This window comes from Loxodonta africana, chromosome 2 (genome assembly GCF_030014295.1).
Source record: "Loxodonta africana isolate mLoxAfr1 chromosome 2, mLoxAfr1.hap2, whole genome shotgun sequence".
Taxonomy (NCBI): domain Eukaryota; kingdom Metazoa; phylum Chordata; class Mammalia; order Proboscidea; family Elephantidae; genus Loxodonta; species Loxodonta africana.
The window spans coordinates 58863577-58887062 of NC_087343.1; the positions used below are offsets into that span (position 1 = coordinate 58863577).

Here is a 23486-nt window from a genome sequence, read left to right on the forward strand (position 1 = left end):
ATCGCCTTGTGTCCTTGATGTTCTTCATTTTCCTTTGCTCCAGGTGGGTTGAGACCAATTGATGCATCTTAGATGGCTGCTTGCTAGCGTTTAAGACCCCAGACGCCACTCTTCCAAAGTGGGATGCAAAATGTTATCTAAATAGATTTTATTATGCCAATTGACTTAGATGTCCCCTGAAACCATGGTCCCCAGACTCCTGCCCCTGCTATGCTGGCCTTCGAAGTATTCAGTTTATTCAGGAAACTTCTTTGCTTTTGGATTAGTCCAGTTGTGCTGACCTCCCCTGTATTGTGTGCTGTCTTTCCCATCACCTAAAGTAGTTCTTACCTACCGTCTAATTACAGAATGCCCTTCTCCCACCCTCCCTCCCTCGCCCCTCTCGTAACCACAAAAGAATGTTTTCTTTTCAGTTTAAACTATTTCTCAAGTTCTTATACTGGTGGTCTTATACAATATTTGTCCTTTTGCAACTGACTAATTTCACTCAGCATAATGCCTTCCAGGTTCCTCCATGTTATCAAATGTTTCACAGATTCCTCACTGTTCTTCATCAATGTGTAGTATTGCACTGTGTGAATATACCACAATTTATTTATCCATTCATCCGTTGATGTGCACCTTGGTTGCTTCCATCTTTTTGCTATTGTAAACAGTACTACAGTAAACATGGGTGTGCATATATCTGTTCATGTAAGGGTTCTTATTTCTCTAGGATATATTCCAAGGAGTGGGATTGCTGGATCGTATGGTAATTCTATTTCTAGCTTTTTAAGGAAGTGCCAAATGGATTTCCAAAGTAGTTGTACCATTTTACATTCCCACCAGCAGTGTATAAGGGTTCCAGTCTCTCCACGGCCTCTCCAACATTTATTCTTTTGTGTTTTTTCCTTTAATGCCAGCCTTGTTGGAGTAAGATGAAATCTCATTGTAGTTTTGATCTGCTTTTCTCTAATGGCTAATGATCGTGAACATTTCCTCGTGTATCTGTTAGCTACCTGAATGTCTTCTTTAGTAAAGTGTCTATTCATATCTTTGCCCATTTTTCAATTGGGCTGTTTGTCCTTTTGCAGTTGAGTTTTTGCAGTATCGCGTAGATTTTAGAGATAAGGCGCTGATCAGAAATGTCATAGCTAAAAACTTCTTCCCTGTCTGTAGGTAGTCTTTTTACTCTTTTGGTGAAGTCTTTGAATGAGCATAGGTGTTTGATTTTTAGGAGCTCCCAGTTATCTATTTTTTCTTCTGCATTGTTAGTAATGTTTTGTAGATTTAATAGTTATCTAGTTTTTCTTCTGCATTGTTAGTTATGTTTTGTATACTGTTTCTGCCATGTATTAGGGCTCCTAACATTGTCCCTATTTTTTCTTCCATGACCTTTATCGTTTTAGATTTTATATTTAGGTCTTTGATCCATTTTGAGCTCATTTTTGTGCATGGAGTGAGGTATGGGTCTTGTTTCATTATTTTGCAGGTGGATATCCAGTTATGCCAGCACCATTTGATAAAAAGACAGTATTTTTCCCATTTAACTGATTTGGGGTCTTTGTCAAATATCAACTGCTCATATGTGGATGGAATTATGTCTGGATTCTCAATTCTGTTCCATTGGTCCATGTTTCTGTTATTGTACCAGTACAAGGCTGTTTTGACTACTGTGGCGGTATAATAGGTTCTAAAATCAGGTAAAGTAAGGCCTCCCACTTTGTTCTTCTTTTTCAGTAATGCCTTATTTATCCGGGGCCTCTTTCCCTTCCATATGAAGTTAGTGATTTGTTTCCCCATCTCATTAAAAAATATCCTTGAGATTTTGATCAGAATTGCATTAAATGTATAGATCACCTTTGGTAGAATAGACATTTTTATAATGTTAAGTCTTCCTATCCGTGAGCAAGGTATGTTCTTCCACTTTTGTAAGTCTCTCTTGGTTTTCTTGCAGAAGTGTACTGTAGTTTTCTTTGTATAATTCTTTTACATCTCTGGTAAGATTTATTCCTGAGTATTTTATCTTCTTGGGGGCTACTGTAAATGGCATTGATTTGGTGATTTCCTCTTCGATGTTCTTTTTGTTGGTATAGGGGAATCCAACTGATTTTTATATGTTTATCTTGTATCCCGATACTCTGCTGAACTCTTCTATTAGTTTCAGTAGTTTTCTGGAGGATTCCTTAGGGTTTTCTGTGTATAAGATGTCATTGGCAAATACAGATACTTTTACTTCTTCCTTGCCAATCTGGATGCCTTTTATTTCTTTATCTAGCCTAATTGCTCTGGCTAGGACCTCCCGCACCATGTTGAATAAGAGTAGTGGTAAAGGGTATCCCTGTCTGGTTCCCGATCTCAATGGAAATGTTTTCAGGCTCTCTCCATTTAGGATGATGTTGGCTGTTGGCTTTGTATAAATGTCCTTCATGATGTTGAGGAATTTTCTTTCTATTCCTATTTTGCTGAGAGTTTTTATCATGAATGAGTGTTGAACTTTGTCAAATGTCTTTTCTGCATCAATTGATAAAATCACGTGATTCTTTTCTTTGGTTTTAGTTATGTGGTGGATTACATTAATTGTTTTTCTAATGTTGAACCATCCCTGCATACCTGGTATGAATCCCACTTGGTCATGGTGAATTCTTTTTTTGATACGTTGTTCAAGTCTATTGGCTAGAATTTTGTTGAGGATTTTTCCATCTACATTCATGAGGGATATGGGTCTGTAATTTTCTTTTCTTGTGGTGTCTTTACCAGGTTTTGGTATCAGGGATATGGTGGCTTCATAGAATGAGTTTTGTAGTATTCCGTCCTTTTCTATCCTCTGAAATACCTTTAGTAGTAGTCGTGTTAACTCTTCTTTGAAAGTTTAGTAGAACTCTGTAGTGAAACCCTCTGGACCAGAGCTTTTTTTTTGTTGGGATTGTTTTGATTACCTTTTCAATCTCTTCCTTTGTTATGGGTCTATTTAGTTGTTCTACCTCTGTGTTAGTTTAGGTGGGTAGTGTGTTTCTAGGCATTCATCCATTTCTTCTAGGTTTTCAAATTTGTTTGAGCATAGTTTTTCATAGTAATCTGATATGATTCTTTTAATTTCAGTTGGGTCTGTTGTAATATCGCCCATATCATTTCTTATTCAGGTTATTTGCTTCCTCTCCTGTTTTTGTCAGTTTGGACAGTGGTTTATCAATTTTGTTAATTTTTTTCAAAAACCAACTTTTGGTCTTGTTAATTCTTTCAGTTGTTTTTCTGTTTTCTGTTTCATTTCGTTCAGCTCTAATTTTGTTATGTGTTTTCTTCTGGTGCCTGTGGGTTTCTTTTGTTGCTCTCTTTCTGTTTGTTCAAGTTGTAGGGATAATTCTTTGATTTTGGCCCTTCTTGATTTAAACTGGCCTCTGAGCACCGCTTTTGCTGTGTCCCAGAGGTTCTGATAGGAAGTGTTTTCATTCTCATTGGATTCTATGAATTTCTTTATTCCATCCTTAATGTCTTCTATAATCCAGTCTTTTTTGAGCAGGGTATTGTTCAGTTTCCAAGTGTTTGATTTCTTTTCCATGCTTTTTCTGTTATTGATTTCCACTTTTATGGCCTTATGGTCAAAGAAGATGCTTTGTAATATTTCAGTGTTTTGGATTCTGCTAAGGCTTGCTTTATGACCTAATATGTGGTCTGGTGTAGAGAATGTTCCATGTGCACTAGAAAAGAAAATATAGTTGGTTGTTGTTTGGTGGATTGTTCTGTATATGTCTACAAGGTCAAGTTGGTTGATTGTGGCATTTAGACCTTCCTAGTCTTTATTGAGCTTCTTTCTGGATACCTGTCCACTGAAAGTGGTGTGTTGAAGTCTCCTACTATTGTTGTTGAGCTGTCTATCTCACTTTTCAATGCTGATAGAGTTTGTTTTACGTATCTTGGAGCCCTGTGATTGGGTGCATAAATATTCAGTATGGTTATATCATCTTGGTGTATTGTCCCTTTAATCATTATGTAGTGTCCTCCGTTATCCTTTCTGATGGATTTAACTTTAAAGTCTGTTTTTTGATTGTTGTTTGCTTGATATATTTTTTCCATCCTTTGAGTTTAGTTTGTGTCGCTAAGATGTGTCTCTTGTAGGCAGCATATAGACGGATCTTGTTTTTTAATCCATTCTGCCACTCTCTGCCTGTTTATTGGTGCATTTAGTCCATTTACATTCAGGGTAATTATGGATAGGTATGAATTTAGTGCTATCATTTTGATGTCTTTTTGTGTGTTGACAGTTTCTTTTTCCCCCTTGATTTTATGTGCTGAGTAGATTTTCCTTAAATGTTGTCCTTTCCTCATCTTTGTTGTTGGTTTTTTTTCTGCTGAGTCTGTATTTTCCCTTGTATTTTATTTTGATGAGTAGGATAGTTTGTCTCCTTTGTGGTTACCTTATTATTTACCTCTATTTTTCTGAATTTAGAACTAACTTTTATTTCTTTGTATCGCTGTATCTTCCTCTCCATATGGAAGGTGTATGATTACATTTCTTATTCTCTCTTTATTATTTTAATGTTGTGTTCTTTTATATAATAACATCACTGTTACCCTGCTTTGGCCTTTTTTTTTTTTTTTTTAATCTTTGTTTTTTTTTTTATTTCCCTGTCTGGGTTGACTTCTGATTGCTCTGCCCAGTGTTCTAGTCTTGGGTTGATTCCTGATATTATTGATTTTCTAACCAAAGAACTCCCTTTAGTATCTTTTGTAGAGTTGGTTTGGTTTTTACAAATTCCCTCAACTTGTGTTTATCTGGAAATGTCTTAATTTCACCTTCATATTTAAGAGATGGTTTTGATGGATATATGATTCTTGGCAGGCAGTTTTTTTCCTTCAGTTTTTTAAATATGTCATCCCATTGCCTTCTTGCATGCATGGTTTCTGTCGAATAGTCTAAGCCTCTTATTGGTTCTTCTTTGTAGGTGACTTTTCGTTTATCCCTCGCTGCTGCTGTAATTCTCTCTTTATCTTTGGTGTTGGCAGGTTTGATTATTATATGTCTTGGTGACTTTCTTTTAACATGGAGTTCAGTGAGCATCTTGGATAGATATTGTCTCATCTTTCACAATATCAGGGAAGTTTTCTGCCAACAAACCTTCAACAATTTTCTCTGTATATTCTGTTATCCCTCCCTGTTCTGTTACTCGTAGGTCATTTCTCTTGATAGAGTCTCACGTGATTCTTAAGGTTTCTTCATTTTTTAAAATTCTTTCATCTGATTTTTCTTCAAATATATTAGTGCCAAGTGATTTATCTTCAAGTTGAGAAATTCTAGCTTCTACTTGCTCAGTTATGCTCTTTTGACTTTGTATTGAGTTACCTAATTCTGTAATTTTATTGTTAATCTTCTGAATTTCTGATTGCTGTCTGTCTGTCTGTGGATTTTTCCAGCTTATTACACTTTTCATTATGTTCCTGAATAATCTTTCTAATTTCTTTAGTTGCTTTATCTGTGTTTTCCTTGGCTTGTTCTGCACATTGCCTCATTTCCTTCCTGATGTCTTGAGGGTTCTGTATATTAAACTTTTGTATTCTGCATCTGGTAATTCCAGGAATGCACTTCCATCTAAAAGAACCCTTGATTCTTTGTTTTGAGAGCTTGTTGACGTGATCATGGTCTGTTTATGTGACTTGATGTTGACTGTTGTCTCCTAGCCATCTATAAGTTATTGTATTAGTTTATGCTTGCTTACTGTGTTGTAGCTGCTTGCTTTGTTTTATTTTGGTATACCCCTATGGGTTGCCTGAGTGAGCTAGCTTGATTATTTTCGCCTTTGGAGCTCTGGCATCCTGTTCCCAGCTGGCTAGAGCTGTTAACCGGTGTATCAGTTTAGGAGTCCATTCAGTTTTCTTGTATGAATTCAGCTCAGTTTCCAGGTGGCTGATATCAAGTGTGTGGTACAGGCTCTGTCCTACAGTCATAGAGGGCCAGGGGTGATTGGCATATATACCGATATCTGATTGCAGCAGGGAGTCACACTTTGAACAAGGCAGGGGGCTGAGAACTGACCCCCAAGTGTCTTGGAGGAAAAAGTGTCTGTTCCCTAGAGTGTGCTGGTGGGTGGGTTCTGCAGAGGGGCCGTGGGCACCCGATGTTTTTGGCTGTGAGGAGTGGGAGGTACCAGTTATCTTTGGACCCCTGTTGCAGGTGGCTGGGTGACCTGAGTGGAGTTACCAGTCCTTAGGTCCCTGATGTGGGTAGGTGAGGACCTTATTTAATAGGCAAAGCAATGTCGAACATCAAACACCCACCTCTCCACCACACAGCTGTAATGGTTGGAGTTTGCCAACAAGGGCCTGTTCTCCCAAATTAGGTCCATACAGGTCCATGCAGAAGGGAAAGGTGCTCAAGATCCATGGATGGTTTATGCCTAGACAGGAGCCACTTCTATTTTGAGCTCTCCTGGTTAATGGAGCTGTCAAATTATCTTTTCCCCCAGTTGCAAATTTTTTCCTTCCTCAAGGCTGGGAGGATGGCTCTAGGCGCTCATCAGTGTCTATCTCAGACCCAGGGATTCAGCCGCTGAAGCTGACTTGGGGGTGGGAGAGGGTGCGGTAAAATATACGCAGGTACTTAGGTTTTGCCGAGAGTGCTATTCTCCTTAGATTCCAGAGGTGTGAGTAGGCTGTGTGGCTGGCTGCTTCCCTCTGAGGAAACTGTGGCCGCACGCTAGTACCAGACCGCTGCCACCGCTCCAGGAATGGTGCCTGAGGGCTCCCCGTGATTCAGGTCCGGTAACTCCTCTCCACTTCTGAACGGTCTCTTCTTCCCCCTGCCCCGCGGTTCATTGTGTAAGCTTGGCTTTGATGCTCAGGGATCCCAGCTTGTCACAAATATCGTTTCACTTGTTTTTTTCGGGTCTTCGTTGTGAAGAGGGCTCGCGGGAAGCGTCTGTCTATTCCCCCATCTTTGCTCCACCTCAATAACTTCTTTTATTTTGTGTTTTTTCCTAGCCTAATTCTGGTGAACTGGATCCCTTATATGTAGTAGAAGTACTTCTGCGCTGTAGCAAAGAGAGCTTGAAGAATTCAGCTACTGAGGCTGCAAAACCAGCTAAACCTGATGAGAAAGGAGAGATGCAGGTTTTTACTTTAATTTTCACCTTCATAGTTCAGAGATTTTTTGTGAATTATTTACAGTTACTACACTTCCTGAGTGTAATCATAATGAATGTATTTGCATCTTTTCTAAATTGGAAGTTTTCAAGGTATTTTCAAGTATATTGAGAGCAGTCGTGGATTGAATTGTGTCCCCAAAAAATACATGTTGAAAACTTAACCCCTGAAACTGTAAATGTGACTGTGTTTGCAAATAGGGAGATTTCTTTTGTTATGGTGTTTGGTTATATTGAGGTCATACCAGTGTAGGGTAGTTCTAAACCTAATCACTTCTGAGTTATAAAAAGGCCAGAATAGACCTAGAGACATTAAGAGCAAGCAGATGCCAAGGAACGCCAAGGAACTCCTGGTCCTACTGACAAGGAAGGGCCTCCCCGTAGAGCCATGCCCTGAATTTGGACTTCTGTTCTCCTGAACTGTGAGAAAATAAAATCCTTTTTCTTTAAAGCCACCCAGTTGAGTTTTTTGTTACAGCAGCATTAGGTAACTGAGACAAGAGCCATCGAAAATATCAGTAGATGACTAATAACATTTTAATCTTCCTTTATCAAATTATGAAAAGGTAAAATGATGACAAGTGAAGGAGAAAGAATTTATTTACTTTACATGGGGCTATAAAGATGTTTTGTTATCGTTTTTATGATAAATTTATTGTTTGAATCCATCCATGTGGTTTATTTCATTCCTGTGTAAATAATGATTGAAACGTTATTTGAGTAGTGAAAATTCTGTCCTTTAGCTTTTTTAATTAAGATCATCTAATTTATATATGCCTTTAAGTAAATGCAGGACATTTGTCATATTCCTTGAATTTCTTCTGTTTTTGTAGTTGTTGTTAGTTGCCATTGAGTTAGCTCCAACTCATTGACCATATGTGTAAGAGAACAAAATATTGCCCGGTCCTGTGCTGTCTTCATGATCATTGTTATGTTTGAATCTACTGTTACGGCTATTGTGTCAGTCCTTGTCATTGAGTATTTTCCTAGTCTTCGCTGACCTTTTACTTTGCTTATGATACGTCCAAAGTGAGGCAGCCGAAGTCTCACCATCCTCACTTCTAAGTAGCGTATTCGTTGTGTTTCTTCTAAGACTGATTTATTCATTGTTCTGGCGGTCCACAGTATATTCCGTATTCTTCACCAACACCACAATTTGAATGCATCAGTGCTGTCTTTTTCATTGTCCAGCTTTTGCATGCGTATGAGGCAATTCAGAATATCGTGGCTTGGGTCAGGTGCACCTTAGTCAGCACAGTAATTCTTTGCTTTTGAAAACTTCAAAGAGGTCTTTTGCATTAGATTTGCTTAATGAAATATGACATTTGATTTCTTGACTGCTGCTTCCATGGATATTGATTGTTGATCCAAGCAGAATGAAATTGTTGACAACTTCAGTTTTTTCCTCCGTTTATCATGATGTTTGATTTTTATAGTAGTATAAATAAAATACTTGTAGGTAAAATCTTATTGCAGAAATTCTGATTATTATTGAAAGTCATACTGAAATTTTAAAATTTTATATTTTATGAAATCTTAAACTGAAATTTTAAAACTTTTATATATATGGTCTATTGGCCAGGTCTTTTAGGAAATGTCACTCTAATAATATTTGTTATAATAAATTTTGGTATGTAGAAAGAAAAAGCTGCTGCAGAAGCTTCGTAGGCTGCTTCTTTGGGTCAATAAATGACTGAGGAATTAGGAATTTGCAGTATTTAAAAGGGTGGTTCATTATTTATCATTTAAAAATAACTGTTTAAAAGTATAAATACTTATTATTTCCAGTACCACCTAGCTCTTGGTTTCTGTTCCCTTGATCTTCTAATTTCATAACCTCAAGAATTCTACCACCAAGTGAAACTAGTTGTTTTTTTTTTTCTAATAACACTTAATTTACAGATTGACTGTTTAACTATAATAAAAAAAAAAATATGGGGCTAAAACTCCTACAGTTTGGCTAAATCATGGTACTTCTTCACATGAAACCTTAAAACTGTTTTCTAAGAAAATGTTCTAGGCAGCCATGACTGATACATTACAGTTAACATTTTAGATGAAATCTGTTTGCTGTCTGTCCCTGTTCTAGAACCAAGTATCATTAAGCATAGTAGTTGTACCTGTTTTACTTATATATGCTGAGAAGCTTTGCAGTACTTAATAATCATGATTTGGTTCACTTCAACAAACAACCTCTCCAGGGAAGTCGTCACTGAACCTGGGCAAACTAAATGCCTTTCCTCTGCTCCTACAGCATTTTCTATTCAGTTTCTTTCAGGCTGCAGAGCTAAGGACATTAAGATAGAGAGTTGTTAATATATATAACAATCTCTGCCTTGAAGGGGCTTAATGAGAGAGTGCTTTGTGCTCAAAGAGCTAGTGAAAGATGAAAGATGAAGCCTCTAACTGCCCGGGACGGGGTGTGGGAGGAGGAGCGGGTAAGCAAACATAAGTAAAGAAGATTCTACAGAGAAAGTACTGACATTTGAGCAAACTTACAGAACTATTTAGAGCTTTTTCAGATAACATTGGCATTCCAGGGAAAGTGGCACAGAGAGAGCATGAATAATTCCTCTTTAAAAAAAAAAAAACTCCAAGTTCAATTTTATATGGCAAAATCATAAAACAGAGAGGAGAACTTAGCTTAAAGAATATGCATGTTATATTGTTTGTAATAGGAGTCCTACGCATAGGGAATTTTTATGGGCAGTTGGTAAGGAAGTCTCAACTCAAAACTGTAGTGCCTATATAGCCATATTCATTTTGTGGGCTGCATCAGACTTCCTCTGCTTGAGATGTGAGATGCAAGTGGGGTTTCCATAGCCACTTTTCCTACCCTCTGAGTGTGTATGATTCCAAATTTACCTTTTTCAAATGTGTCTGACTTTGTCCCCTTTTAACAGCTAATTCATAACCATTAAATAAAGTGATACTGTCAGGAAGTGAAGACCACCATTCAAATACTGTCAGGAAATTAAAACCATAATTGCAGAGTCTAGATAAGTAATAAATGATTTCTCTTTTGTTTATCTAGGCAAGGAAGTAGCATGCAGCATTAGATTTTTTAGAAAATCTATGAAAGGACAGGGACTAGAAGATAAAAGATCATAACTACATCCCCTCCTAACTTACCAGCTGTCTCAGCTGACATTTTGCATTTATGACAATAGTAAAACTACTCTCCAACCATTTTGCACTTTAATTACGTACCTCTGGCAATAACGAATGCCAGGGTACAGCGCGAGAGTAATGTTGGCTGTGATGGTTAAGGTTATGAGTCAGCTTGGTTTGGCAGTTACGTCATGATGTAGTCGTCCTCCATTTTCACATAACATTGATTTTCCCATAACGACTTGGTGTTTGAAACTTAACCATGTCTATAAGTGAGGAGTGGGCATATACACTTAAGATATATAACAACTGCCTGAGACTAGAGATACCCTACAATAGTTGTGACAGAGTGAAATTTGGCAGTTATGGCATTGTTTTTTAATTATGCTTTAGGTGAAAGTCTATAGCACCAATGAGTTTCTCGTTCAAAAATTTATACACAAAGTGTTCCGTGACATTGGCTGCAATGTGTCAGCACTCTTCCCCTTTCCACCACAGGTTCTCTGTGTCCATTCATCCAGTTTTCCTGTCCCTTCCTACCTTCTCATCTTTGATTTTGGACAGGTATTGCCCATTTGGCTTCATGTATTTGATTGAACTAAGAAGCACATTCCTCAAGTGTGTTATTGTTTGTTTTATGGGCTTGTCTAATCTTTGGCTGAAAGGTGGACTTGAGTTCTGAGTTAGCTGGGTGTGCGAGAGCCATAGTTGCGGGTGTTCCTCCAGTCTCTACCAGACCAGTAAGTCTGGTCTTCTTTTGTGAATTTGAATTTTCTGTATTTTTCTCCCAGTTTGTCCAGGACCCTCTGTTGTGATCCCTGTCACAGTGGTTGGGTGGTGGTAGACAGGTACCATCTAGTTTTTCTGGGCAGAGGCTGCTAGAGGCTGTGGTTCATGTGGTCCATTAGTCCTTTAGACTAATACTTTCCTTGCGTCTTTAGTTTTCCTCATTCTCCTTTGCTCTAGACGGGGTGGAACTGATAGATGTAGCTTAGGTGGCCACGCTGAAGCTTTTGAGACCCCAGATGCTACTCATGGAATGTATACTTTTACAAATTGAAATCAGATCATTTTGGATAAAAACTTTGAAAATACTTAAAATGTTGTTGGTTCTGACTCATAGCAACCCTGTGCACAACACAACGAAACACTGCCCAGTCCTGAGCCATCCTTACAGTCGTCGTTATGCTTGAGCTTATTGTTGAAGCCACTGTGTCAGTCTGCCTGGTTGAGGGTCTTCCTCTTTTCCGCAGACCCTGTACTCTGCCAAGCATGATGCCCTCTCCAGGGACTGATCTCTGCTGACAACATGTCCAAAATATGTAAGATGAAGTCTCGCCACCCTTGTTTCTAAGGAGTGTTCTGGCTGTACTTCTCCCAAGACAGATTTGTTCGTTCTTTTGTCAGTCCATGATATATTCAGCATTCTTCGCCAACACCACAGTTCAAAGGCATCAGTTCTTCTTTGGTCTTCCTTATTCATTGTCCAGCTTTCACATGCATATGATGCGATTGACCATGGCTTGAGTCAGGCGCACCTTAGTTTTAAGGTGATGTCTTTGCTTTTCAACACTTTAAAGAGGTCCTTTGCAGCAGATTTACCCAATGCGATGCGTCTTTTGATTTCTTGACTGCTGCTTCCATGGCTGTTGATTGTGGATCCAAGTAAAATGAAATCCTTGACAACTTCAACCTTTTCTCCGTTTATCCTGATGTTGCTTATTGCTCTGGTTGTGAGGATTTTTGTTTTCTTTATGTTGAGGTGCAATCCATACTGAAGGCTGTGGTCTTTGATCTTCATTGGTAAGTGCTTCAAGTCCTGTTTGCTTTCAGCAAGCGAGGTTGTGTCATCTGCATAACGCAGGTTGTTAATGAGTCTTCTTCCAATCCTGATGCCCCGTTCTTCTTCATGTAGTCCAGCTTCTAGGATTATTTGCTCAGCATACAGATTGAATAGGTATGGTGAAAGGATACAACCCTGACACACAACTTCCCTGACTTTAAACCACTCAGTATCCCCTCATTCTGTCTGAACAACTGCCTCTTGATCTATGTACAGGTTCCTCATGAGCACAATTAAGTGTTCTGGAATTCCAGTTCTTTGCAGTGTTATCCATAATTTGTTATGATCCACACAGCTGAATGCCTTTGCATAGTCATTAAAACACAGGTAAACATCCTTCTGGTATTCTCTGCTTTCAGCCAGGATCCATCTGACCTCAGCAGTGATATCCCTGGTTTCATGTACTCTTCTGCAATCAGCCTGAATTTCTGGCAGTTGTTTGTCGATATACTCCTACAGCCATTTTTGAATGATCTTCAGCAGAATTTTGCTTACATGTGATATTAATGATACTGTTCTATCCTGAAGTACAGTGCTATCAGTGATACTTAGCTGATGTAAAGTCTTTGTCTAGGAAGTCCAAGGTCTGGACTTTATTACAGTTTCTGTTGACAGCTTTTTTCCTGTATATGGGCAGCACCCATGTACAGTTGCCATCCTGTCAGTTCTGACTCAGCAGCCCCATGTGTGTCAAAGTAGAACTGTGCTCCATAGGGTTTTCAGTGGCTGATTTTTGGAAATAGATTGCCAGGCCTTTCTTTTGAGGCACTTCTCAGTGGACTCAAACCTCCAACTTTTTGATTAGCTGTTTGCACCACCCAGGGACTCCAGTGATTGGACATAGATTCCCTTGAATGTTTGGAACCAATAAGCCTCCCAGTCTTTCCTGAGCTTTTCTGTATGCTGGGACATGCCTTTAGCACTTAGCCAGGCAGTTGACAACTTCCCTTTAGCCTTCACTTCCTGCTTGCGCAGTCTCAAGTTGAGCCAGGAGTGTTAATTTAGGGCCTTCTCACACGTTTCTTGCAAACGCACACAGCCCTATGTATCCGCACGGCCTTGTAGATCCCTAGAGATATGTTGGAGCTTTTCAGAGTCCCCTGTTGTTAGTTGCTGTCAACTCAGCTCTGACTCATGGCGGCCCATGTGTAACACAACAAAATGTTGCCTGGTCCTGTGCCATCTTCATAATCACTTTTATGTTGAGTCCACTGTTGCAGCCATCGTGTTAATCCATCTTGTTGAGGGTTTCCCTCACCCTTGCTGCCCCTCTGCTTTATCAAATATGTCCTCCAGCAATCAGTTCTTCCTTATGATACATCCAAAGTTAGCAAGTTGAAGTCTTGGACAGTAGTCGGTGATCCGTGGAGTTTTCATTGGCTAATTTGTGGAAGTGGATTGCCAGGCCTTTCGTCTTAGTCTGTCTTAGGCTGGAAACTCTGCTAAAACGTGTCTACCACAAGTGACCCTACTGGTATTTGAAATACTGGTGGCATAGCTTTCAGCATCATAGCAACATGCAAGCCACCACAGCACAATATATTGTCACATATTCTAAATGCAGCTTCTTTTTAAGGATCCCAGTTGAATTTAGAAATGGCAGAGTTTGAAAATGTGTACTTTCAATTGTAATATTATGTAACTTTTTGTTGGTAGGTTGTTCCAGTTTTGGTGCATCTCCTGACTGCTATCAGCAGTGTTAGGCTTTACATTCCCAAAGACCTTCGACCAGTGGACAACAGGCAGAGTGTTTTAAAATCAATACAGGTATGTGTGTTAATTTTATAAATTAAATATAAATAGTAGGGTTTATGGAAACCCTGGTGGTATAGTGGTTAAGAGCTACAGCTACTAACCAAAAGGTCTGCAGTTCGAATCCACCAGGCACTCCTTGGAAACTCTGTGGGGCAGTTCTACTCTGTCCTATAGGGTCACTACGAGTCGGAATCGACTCGACGGCAGTGGGTTTGGTTTTTTATGGTTTTTTAGTAGGATTTATAATGAGACATTGAAATGCTTTTAAATATATTACTATCTTTTAGAAATACTTAACATGATTTATAAACACCAAAAGTGGCAATCTCTTTTAATAAAAATAGTGGTAGTAGATCTGCATGTTAATTGCCCTCTCTTTGAATCCACCAATAAAGTGAGGTGCTAAAGGGGAGCTGACAGAGGAAACAGTGGAGTATGCATTTTCACTATTATGTCCTAAATGTGTTTGTTTTATTCATTATATTAAAAGTTTTATATTATAAAATAATTTGCCAGGACTTTTATAGCTATTTTTTAGTCTACCTGATAAATAGATAAAATAGTTTTTATTTCCTATTTATTTTACATAGGAAAAATTGTGGCTTTCTAGAACAAATTTTTTCCCAGTGTCGGGGGCGGGGAGTGACTTTGTTGAAGTTACTTAGTCAGCAAACATTTGAGTAGTATGTACTGTGCTGCGAAGGCCTGTACTAGAATCTGAGAAAACAAAGATGAGTGAAACAGGATGTTTTCTGTATAGAATAGCAGTTTTTAAGCTGGGGTCCATAGGTGGGCTCCCTGAAGTGAATGATTCTCTTGACAATTTTACAAAATTTTATGTGCATTTGGATGTTAAAAAAAAATGCCTAAAAGTTTAAGAACCATTGGTTTGGTGATATGTAAATATAATAAGTTCATTGTAGTATAAGTTTCACTGAATTTGTTTGCCTAATATCTTCAAAATAATGGTACAGGTATAAATGGAAATATACATTGCCGTTATTAAATTAATGAGAATATTGCTATCCTGAAAAAATGATGACTTTATGCTTTAGAATTAGGTCAGTTTTCAATTTACCAAATAAACTTCAACTGAAATGAATTTTTCTTGAAGCCTGTTGGCATATTTTAGGCTTGTCTTATTTATTAGTCTTAAAGGATACTGTGCTATGTCAGGTGGCAAGATATTTCAGCCTTGACATTAGCCTTAGTAATAATCTCACTGAGCCTTAGTTTTCCCTCATTATTTAAACAAAGAGATTGGACTGTGACCATAGACCCCCTCAGTCTTCCATAAATGTTTACATTAAAAAAAAAAAAAAATTAGTCACTATATATTGGGAAACCAGAGGAGGAAGAATCAGGGAAATGAGCTTGTTGACTAAACCCTTCACTTTATGACTAAAGATTTCCCTTTTGATGCATAATTATACCTCTTTAAACTTTAGAACTAAAATTGCATTTTCTTTGTTAGTAAATTCCATGCCTGTGATTCAGATTCTTTATGTATAAAAGTTGGCCAGGTTGACCTATAAGATTCTGTGATTTTGTACTGGCAACTAGCCCCCTTTGAGTAGGGCAAACTTACATCTAGAAACTGTACTATAGGCGCTTCACAAAGATAACAACCTCTTGAAACCACTTGCATTATTGGCATATTTAGAACACCATTGTTCAAATGTTTATGAACCCTTTAAAACCAAAAAACCAAACCTAGTTCTGTTGAGTCGATTCCAACTCATAGCAACCCTGTAGGACAGAGTAGAACTGCCCCATAGAGTTTCCAAGGAGCGCCTGGCGGATTTGAACTGCCAACCCTTTGGTTACCAGCTCTAGCACTTAACCAGTATGCCACCAGGGTTTCCATGAACCCTTTATATCCGTGTTATTTTAATCTTAACATGCTCCTCTCCTTTCCCCACCCAGCTACCTATAGTCTATCCTATCTTTAAGGCCAATCTAAGACCTGAAAATCTCCCAAGAGGATACCAGCCTATAGTGAGCTGAGCTCACGTGCTCATTATATTCAACAGTTAATCAAGTAGAAAAAAAAGTTTATGTTTTTTCATTCAGTAGTGCCTTCCCTAGGAATCTGTCTCAAGGAAATAATCTGAAAATTGGAAACGATTTACACATAGGAGATGTTCAGTGCAGGAGTTTTAATGAAGGCAAAAACTTACAACAACATGAATATATAGTAATGGGTTTACCAGGAAGTTGTGCCACATCCAAAACCATTGAAATAAGTAATACAGTAGATTTAGTAGTAAACTATAATACATCTGTAAATCATAGGATAGTGACTAAAAAAGTTTTCAAGACAAATAGAAAAATACCATCCAATTTAAGTAGCATAAAGAAAAATTAAATAAGCATTTGTATTTCTAAAATTATGTAAAGAGCATTCCTTTTATTTTTATGTTTATATATACAGAAAGAAAATTAAAAGGAAATACCGGTTTAGGTTAGTCTTACTAATTTTGTCTATTAGATGAAAAATGAATTTTAAATACTTTGTTTCAGGAAGTTCAGAAACGTTTTCCTGATGGTGTTCCCTTATTAGATCCCATTGATGATATGGGTATTCAAGATCAAGGACTCAAAAAAGTCATCCAGAAAGTAGAAGCTTTTGAGCATCGAATGTATTCTCATCCACTTCACAATGATCCAAATTTGGAAACTGTGTATACGCTTTGTGAAAAAAAAGCACAGGTATGGCAGAAACTTAGTTTTACTGCAGAATTCTGTATATTTCACTAAATAAGGGAGGATTTATTATTTTCCTTTTACATTAGGTTCTTCAACTAAAACAGAAAAATGCCTAGCGATCTTTTTTTTTTTAATAATTTTTTAATGATTTTTTTCCATGGATAAAAGTTCTGTTTCTCAACTTTTTTTTTTAATAATACTTTATTGTGTTTTAGGTGAAAATTTACACAGCTAACTAGGTTCTCATTTAACAGTTTTATATAAATTATTCCGTGCCATTGGTTACAATTTTTACAGTATGTCAGCACTCTCATTGTTTCCATTCTGTGGTCTTCTGTTGATCTAGCTTCCCCTCCCCTCCTTGCCCTCTCCTCTTTGCTTTTGGGCAAATGTTGACTGTTTGGTCTCGTATAGTTAATTGTTTAAGGGAGCACATTACTCACAGATGATATTGTTTATTTTATAAGCCGATCTATTATTTGGCTGAAAGGTGACCTGCAGAAATAGCTTTAAATCCAAGTTCAAAGGTTGTCTTAGGGCAGTCGTCTTAGGCTTCCTCTCCTGGTCTATTTTAGGGATTTGCGTTTTGTTCTACATTTTTTTCCCATTCTATCTGGGACCTTCTATTATGTCTCTGGTCAAAATGGTTAGTAGTGGTAGCCGGGCACCATCTAGTTCTTCTGGCCTCAGTTTAGAGGTTGTGGTTCATGTGGGCTGTTAGTCCCATGGACTAGTTTCTTCTTTGAGCCTTTGATTTCCTTCATATTCTTTTTCTCCATATAAGAACAGACCAGTAATTAGATGGCCGCTGGCAAGCTTTTAAGACCCCAGACACTACTCACCAATCTAGGATGTAGCACGTTATCTTTGTGAGCTGTGTTATGCCAGTTGACTAAGTTGTCCCTTGAGACTATGGTCCCAAGCCTTCTAACCCAGTAAACTCATCCTGTAGATTGTTCGGATATGTCTAAGAAGACTCTGTAACTGTTCCCCCTATGTGGTTTGTTATTTATTTGGGTATATATGCAGCACACACAAACAGGTAAATATATATGCCTGCAGATACACATGCACGTGCATTTACTCACATGTGCCTTTCTGTACACACATATGCATCCATATCTCCCTATGTAACTACACACATTTTTTGGTTGTTTTTACTGTTGTTGCAAAATTGCATGTTATATATAAAAGCATTTACCAAAATTGTCCCTTTTTCTCATATACTTCTTAGTGTCTTTATTTACCTTGGTCAGGTTGTGCTGACTTCACCCATATTTGGTCTTGCTTTTCCATCATCAAAAGTACCAAATGTCTAGTATCTAGAAAGTGACTCCCCCTCCCTCTCTCTCCCGTCCCTGGTAACCATCAAAAAACTTTGCTTTCTTTGTCCGTATCTGTTCTTGATATTTTATAATAGCAGGACCATGCAATGTTTGTCTTTTTGTGATTATTTCACTTAGCATAATGTCTTTCAGGTTCGTCCATGTGGAGAGATTTTTAGTGGACTCCCCATTATTCTTTATAGTTGTGTAGTATTCTGTTGTATGTATGTACCACAATTTGTTAATCCACTCGTCTGTTGGTGGGCACTTAGGTTGTTTCCGTCTTTTTTCTATTGTGAATAATACTGCATTGAACAAACATAAGTGTGCATGTGTTTATTCATGTCACTGCTCTTACATCTCTAGGATATATACCTAGGAGTGGGGTTGCTGGATCATAAGGTATTTCTATTTCTAGTTTTTCGAGGAAGTGCTGAACCGTTCTCTGTAGTGGTTATACCATTTTGCAGTCCCACCAGCAATGTATAAGAGTTCCAGTTCCCCTACAGCCTCACTGGCATTTGTTGTTTCCCCTTTTTTTTGATCATTGTCATTTTTGCTGGTGTTAGATAGTATCTCATTGCATTGTGATTTACATCTCTCTAATGGCTAATGCTCTTGAGCATCATTTCATGTATTTGTTGGCCACCTGAACGTCCTCTTTGGTGAAGTGTCTGTTCATGTGCTTTGCCCATTTTTTGATTGGATTGTCTTTTTGTTGAGTTGAAGTTTTCTGTATATTTGAGATTAGGCCCTTATTGGATATGTTGTTGCCAAAGATTTTTCCCAGTGTCGGGGTTTTCTTTTTACTCTCTTGGTAAAGTCTTTTGATGAGCATACCAAAAAAAAAAAAACCAAACCTATTGCCGTCAAGTCGATTCCGACTCCATAGCGACTCTATAGGACAGAGTAGAACTGCCTCATAGGATTTCCAAGGAGTGGCTGGTGGATTTGAGCTGCCGACCTTTTGGTTAGCGGCTTAGGTCCTAACCACTGCCCCACCAGGGCTCCTTGATGAGCATAAGTATTTAATTTTTAGGAGGTCCAAATTATCTAATTTATCTTGAGTTTGTGCATTGTTAGTTTTATGCAATAGTCTATTTATACCAAAAATCAGGTCCCCTAGTTTTGAACCTATGTTATCTTCCAGGAACTTTATAGTTTTAGCTTTAACATTTAGGCCTTTGATCCATTTTGAGTTAGTTTTTGTGCATGGTAGGAGGTATGGATCTTGTTTCATTTTTCTGCATATGGATATCCAGTTTTGCTAGCACCATTTGTCAAAGAGACTGTTTCTTCCCCATTGAATGGACTTTGACCCTTTGTCAAAGATCAGCTGCCCCTAGATAGATGAATTTACCTCTGGGTTCTCAATTCTATTCCATCGGTCTATGTGTCTGTCATTGAACCAGTACCAGGCTGTTTTGGTTACCATGGCTGTATAGCAAGTTTTGAGATCAGAAAGTGTGAGACTTCCTAATTTGTTGTTGTTCTTCAGTAATGCATTAGCTATTCAGGGCCTCCTTTCTTTCCATATAAAGTTGGAGATTAGTTTTTCTATTTCATTGAAGAATGTTCTTGGGATTTGGATCAGGATTGCAATATATATATATATACATAGGTTGCTTTTGGTAGTGTTGATATTTTCACAATGTTAAGTCTTCTAATCTAGTAGCATGAAATGTTTTTGTAGATCTCTTTTAGTTTCTTGGAGTAGCATTTTATAGTTTTCTTTGTCTTTTGCATGGTTGATTAGGTTTATTCCTAGGCACTTTATCTTTTTGGGGGCTATTATAAATGGTATTGTTTTCTTGATTTCCTTTTCAGAATCCTCCTTGTTAGTGTGAAGAAACCCAGCTGATTTTTGTGTGTTGATCTTATACCCTGCCACTTTGCTGAATACTATTAGTTCCAGTAATTTTCTTGTGGAGTCTCTGGGATTTTCTGTGTATAAGATCATGTCATCAGTGCATAAGGATAGTTTTACTTCTTCCTTTCCAATTTGGATTCCATTTATTGCCTCATTGCTCTAGCTAGGACTTCTGGTACAAATTGAATAAGAGTGGTGTGGTAAAGGGCATCCTTGTCTCATTCCCGTTCTCAAGCAGAACACTCGCAATCTTTGTTGAGAATGTTGGCTGTTGGTTTTGCATATGTGCCCTTAATTATATTGAGGAATTTCCCTTCTCTTCCTATTTTGCTGAGTTTTTTTTAATCAAGAAAGGATGTTAGATTTTAAGAAATGCTTTTTCTGCATTGATTGAGATGATCATGTGATTCTTACATGGTGAAATTATTTTGATTGACTTTGTAATGTTGAACCATCCTCGCATCCCTAGTATGAATCCCACTTGATCATGGTGTATTATTTTTTTGATATGCTATTGGATTCTGTTGACTTATAATTTGTTGAGAATTTTATCTGTATCTGTATTTATAAGGGATATTGGTGTGTAATTTTCTTTTTCAGTGGTCTTTGCCTGGCTTTGGTAGGAGGGTTATGCTGGCTTTATAGAATGTATTAGGAAGTATCCCTGCTTTTTCTAGGTTACAGAATAGTTTGAGTAGAATTGGTGTCAACTCTTCTCTGAGTGTTAGAAGTCTCCAGTGAAGCCGTCTGGGCTGGAGCTTTTTTTTGTTGGGATTTTTTTGTGTGTGACATTTTCTTCTTTTGTTATGGGTCTATTCAAATTTTCTACCTCTGTTAGTTTAGGTAGGTAGGTATTTCTAGAAATTTGTCCATTTCTTCTAGGTTTTCAAATGTGTTGGAGTACAGTTTTTCAAAATATTCTGTTTTCATGCTTTTTATCTCAGTTGGTTTTGTTGTGATGTCATCCATCTCATTTCTTATTTTGGGTATTTGCATCTTTTCTTTTTTTCCCTTGTCACTTTGGCCAGCGGTTTGTCAAATTTAATGATCCTTGTGAAAGGATCAACCAACTTCTAGTCTTGTTGATTCTTTCTATTGCTTTTCTGTTTCATTTATTTCTGCTCTTATTTTTATTATTTTTTTCTGGTGACTCTGGGCTTCTTTTGCTGCTCCTTTTCTTTTTGTTCGAGTTGTATTATTGAGCTATTGATTTGGGGCCTAGCTGTCTTTTTAAGCAAACTATCAACGTGAATCCGCCAGGCACTCCTTGGAAACTCTGTGGGGCAGTTCTGCTCTATCCTGTAGGGTCACTATGAGTCAGAATTGACTCAACAGCACTGGGTTATTGTTACCAACTCTGATATAAGACAAAATGAAGCTCATTTTACTCAAATTTGATGTGTGTTCTTGTGTAGTTTTCTTCTTTCTTTTTATTGATATATAATTCAGATAGCATAGACTTTACCCTTTGAAAGTATATAATTCAGTGATTTTTTAGTATATTCACAGAGTTGTACGACCATCACTACTAATTCCAGAACACTGTCATCACCCCAAAAAGAAGCCCCATACCCATTAGCATTCTCTTCTCCCTTAGCCCCTGACAACCACTAATTTACTTTCTGTCTCCATGAATTTGTCTATTCTGGACATTTCACATAAATGAAATCATACAATATGTGGGCTTTTTCGTGTGACGTCTTTCTTTTAGCATGTTTTCAAGGATCATTCGTGTTGTAGCATGAATCAGTACCTCATTCCTTTTTATGGCCACATAGTAATCCATTAGAGATTAAGAACATGGCTGTTAAACAAAACGTCGGCAGTTCGAATCCACCAGCCACTCCTTGGAAACCCTATGGGGCAGTTCTACTCTGTCTTGTAGGGTCACTATAAGTCGAAATTGACTCAGCAGCAACAGGTTTTGTTTTAATAATTCATTATGTGGATATGCCACATTTTATTTATTCAATTAAAGGATATACAATAAGGTAGAGTTGCATTGTTTCTTACCCTCGTAGTGTTATGACAGCACATCTGTTCGTGGCAATATAAATAGTTGCTAAGAGCTTAGATTCCAGAATCTGATAACCTGGGTTTGAACCCCACCTGTATCCCTCACTAGTTCCCTGATCTTGGCCAGTTTGCTGTGCCTCGGTTTTAAATGCAGATTTAATACCTTAAAGGATTGTTATAAGAATTAACTGAAATGACGTAAAGCACTAGAAGTAGGGTACACAGTAAGGCTCTAAATAAATCATCATTTGCAATTATTATAATGACCACCATCATTGACTTCATCATTTCTCATCCTCAGCTGAAACTTAAGGAACCTTCTGCAAAATTGTAAAGTCTTTGAATTTCATCATTTGAATATCCAGTCTTTTCTTTGGGCATTTGGTTTTTACTGAATTTCAAGCCTCCACTTCAGGATCCCAGTGTTTTCTTGCTCCTTACTACCATACTCTTGGTCACAGTTGAGAAGTATATAGTATTTATTAAGTGCACTTTAAAACTCACCCATTCTAACGTATGACCTCAAGATATATTTTCATTTTAAGCTTTCAGCTCTGTCAGTAAAGACCTGTTCTCTTTGCTAAAACCATTTCCAACTTTGGCAAATTTGTGATATAATTTAAAGACAAAAAGAGGAAGACTTTTCAGGGTATCACGAGGGAAATAGAGTTAGTCGTGAGGTAAGATTCTTATACTGTCATCTTTCCTTTCCCTGTTCTCTAAGCTACCTCCTTATTTCCTCAGTATGAAAAACTGGAGCTGATGGGACTTATACTTTAGGAGCATGATTAATTGTCCCGTGAATCCTGTGTTGGGAGAGCCCATTCTAATTCACAACTGACTTTTTCTCCCCTCTACAGCCTCCCTCATCTAGCTCAGAGCTTTCTAACTCTGCTCCTTCTAGACCTCCTGCCCTTCGCTCCTCATTTAAGCAAGGGTCATGCTATATTCCCCAGCTTCTTAAGTTTTTTACAACTCCTAATATCTCCCTGCCCTGCCTCAGAATTTTCAAATGAACGTTTTATATTTTCCATATTTTTAACACTTTAGCTAGTATTTAATAACTTTTCAGATACATCATTTCTCTTGAGTAATATCCTGGGAAAGCACCTAAGAAATTCCTGTATTTTTCCTCCTCTGGCATTTAAGTGTATATAGAGAAATATATTGAAAGATGTCATTATAAAATAGCTGTTTTATGAGTAAATCCCATATTACCGTGTTTGCTTTATTATTGAACTTCCTTTATACCTTTATATCCCTTAGATTGCAATAGATATTAAATCTGCAAAGCGAGAACTGAAGAAAGCAAGAACTGTCCTACAAATGGATGAGCTCAAATGTCGCAAACGAGTTTTAAGAAGGCTGGGATTTGCTACTTCTTCTGATGTCATAGAAATGAAAGGACGAGTGGCTTGTGAGATAAGCAGGTAAAACCTGAATGTTCCTATAGAAAGTTGATTTTAATATGGAATGCTGTTTTAAAATCTAGGGCCGTTAATCTTTGGGGAGAAAAAGAGCTGCCTTAAAAATAAAAAAGTTGATCCGGGGCCAAGATGGCGGACTAGGTGGACGCTGCCGCGGATCCCTCTTGCAACAAAGACTCGGAAAAACAAGGGAATCAATCACATACATAACAATCTACGAACTCTGAACAACAAGCACAGACTTAGAGACGGAAAACGAACAAATACGGGCAGACAGCGACTGTTTTCAGAACTAGGAGCCAGCGCACCAGGCAG

At 37.8% G+C, this 23486-nt stretch overlaps 1 protein-coding gene across 2 annotated transcripts in view; it reads left to right on the forward strand.

Annotated features, from left to right (window-relative positions):
* MTREX (Mtr4 exosome RNA helicase) overlaps positions 1 to 23486 on the forward strand; it is a 122775-nt gene that overhangs the window by 71262 nt on the left and 28027 nt on the right. Inside the window, exons 19-22 of one of the 2 annotated variants that reach the window (XM_064271964.1) lie at positions 6955 to 7083; positions 13726 to 13836; positions 16348 to 16536; positions 23011 to 23174. In XM_064271964.1, coding sequence (XP_064128034.1) covers positions 6955 to 7083; positions 13726 to 13836; positions 16348 to 16536; positions 23011 to 23174 — 593 coding nt within the window. The remainder of the gene's footprint in view (positions 1 to 6954; positions 7084 to 13725; positions 13837 to 16347; positions 16537 to 23010; positions 23175 to 23486) is intronic. The other variant, XM_064271967.1, reaches the window with a different exon arrangement.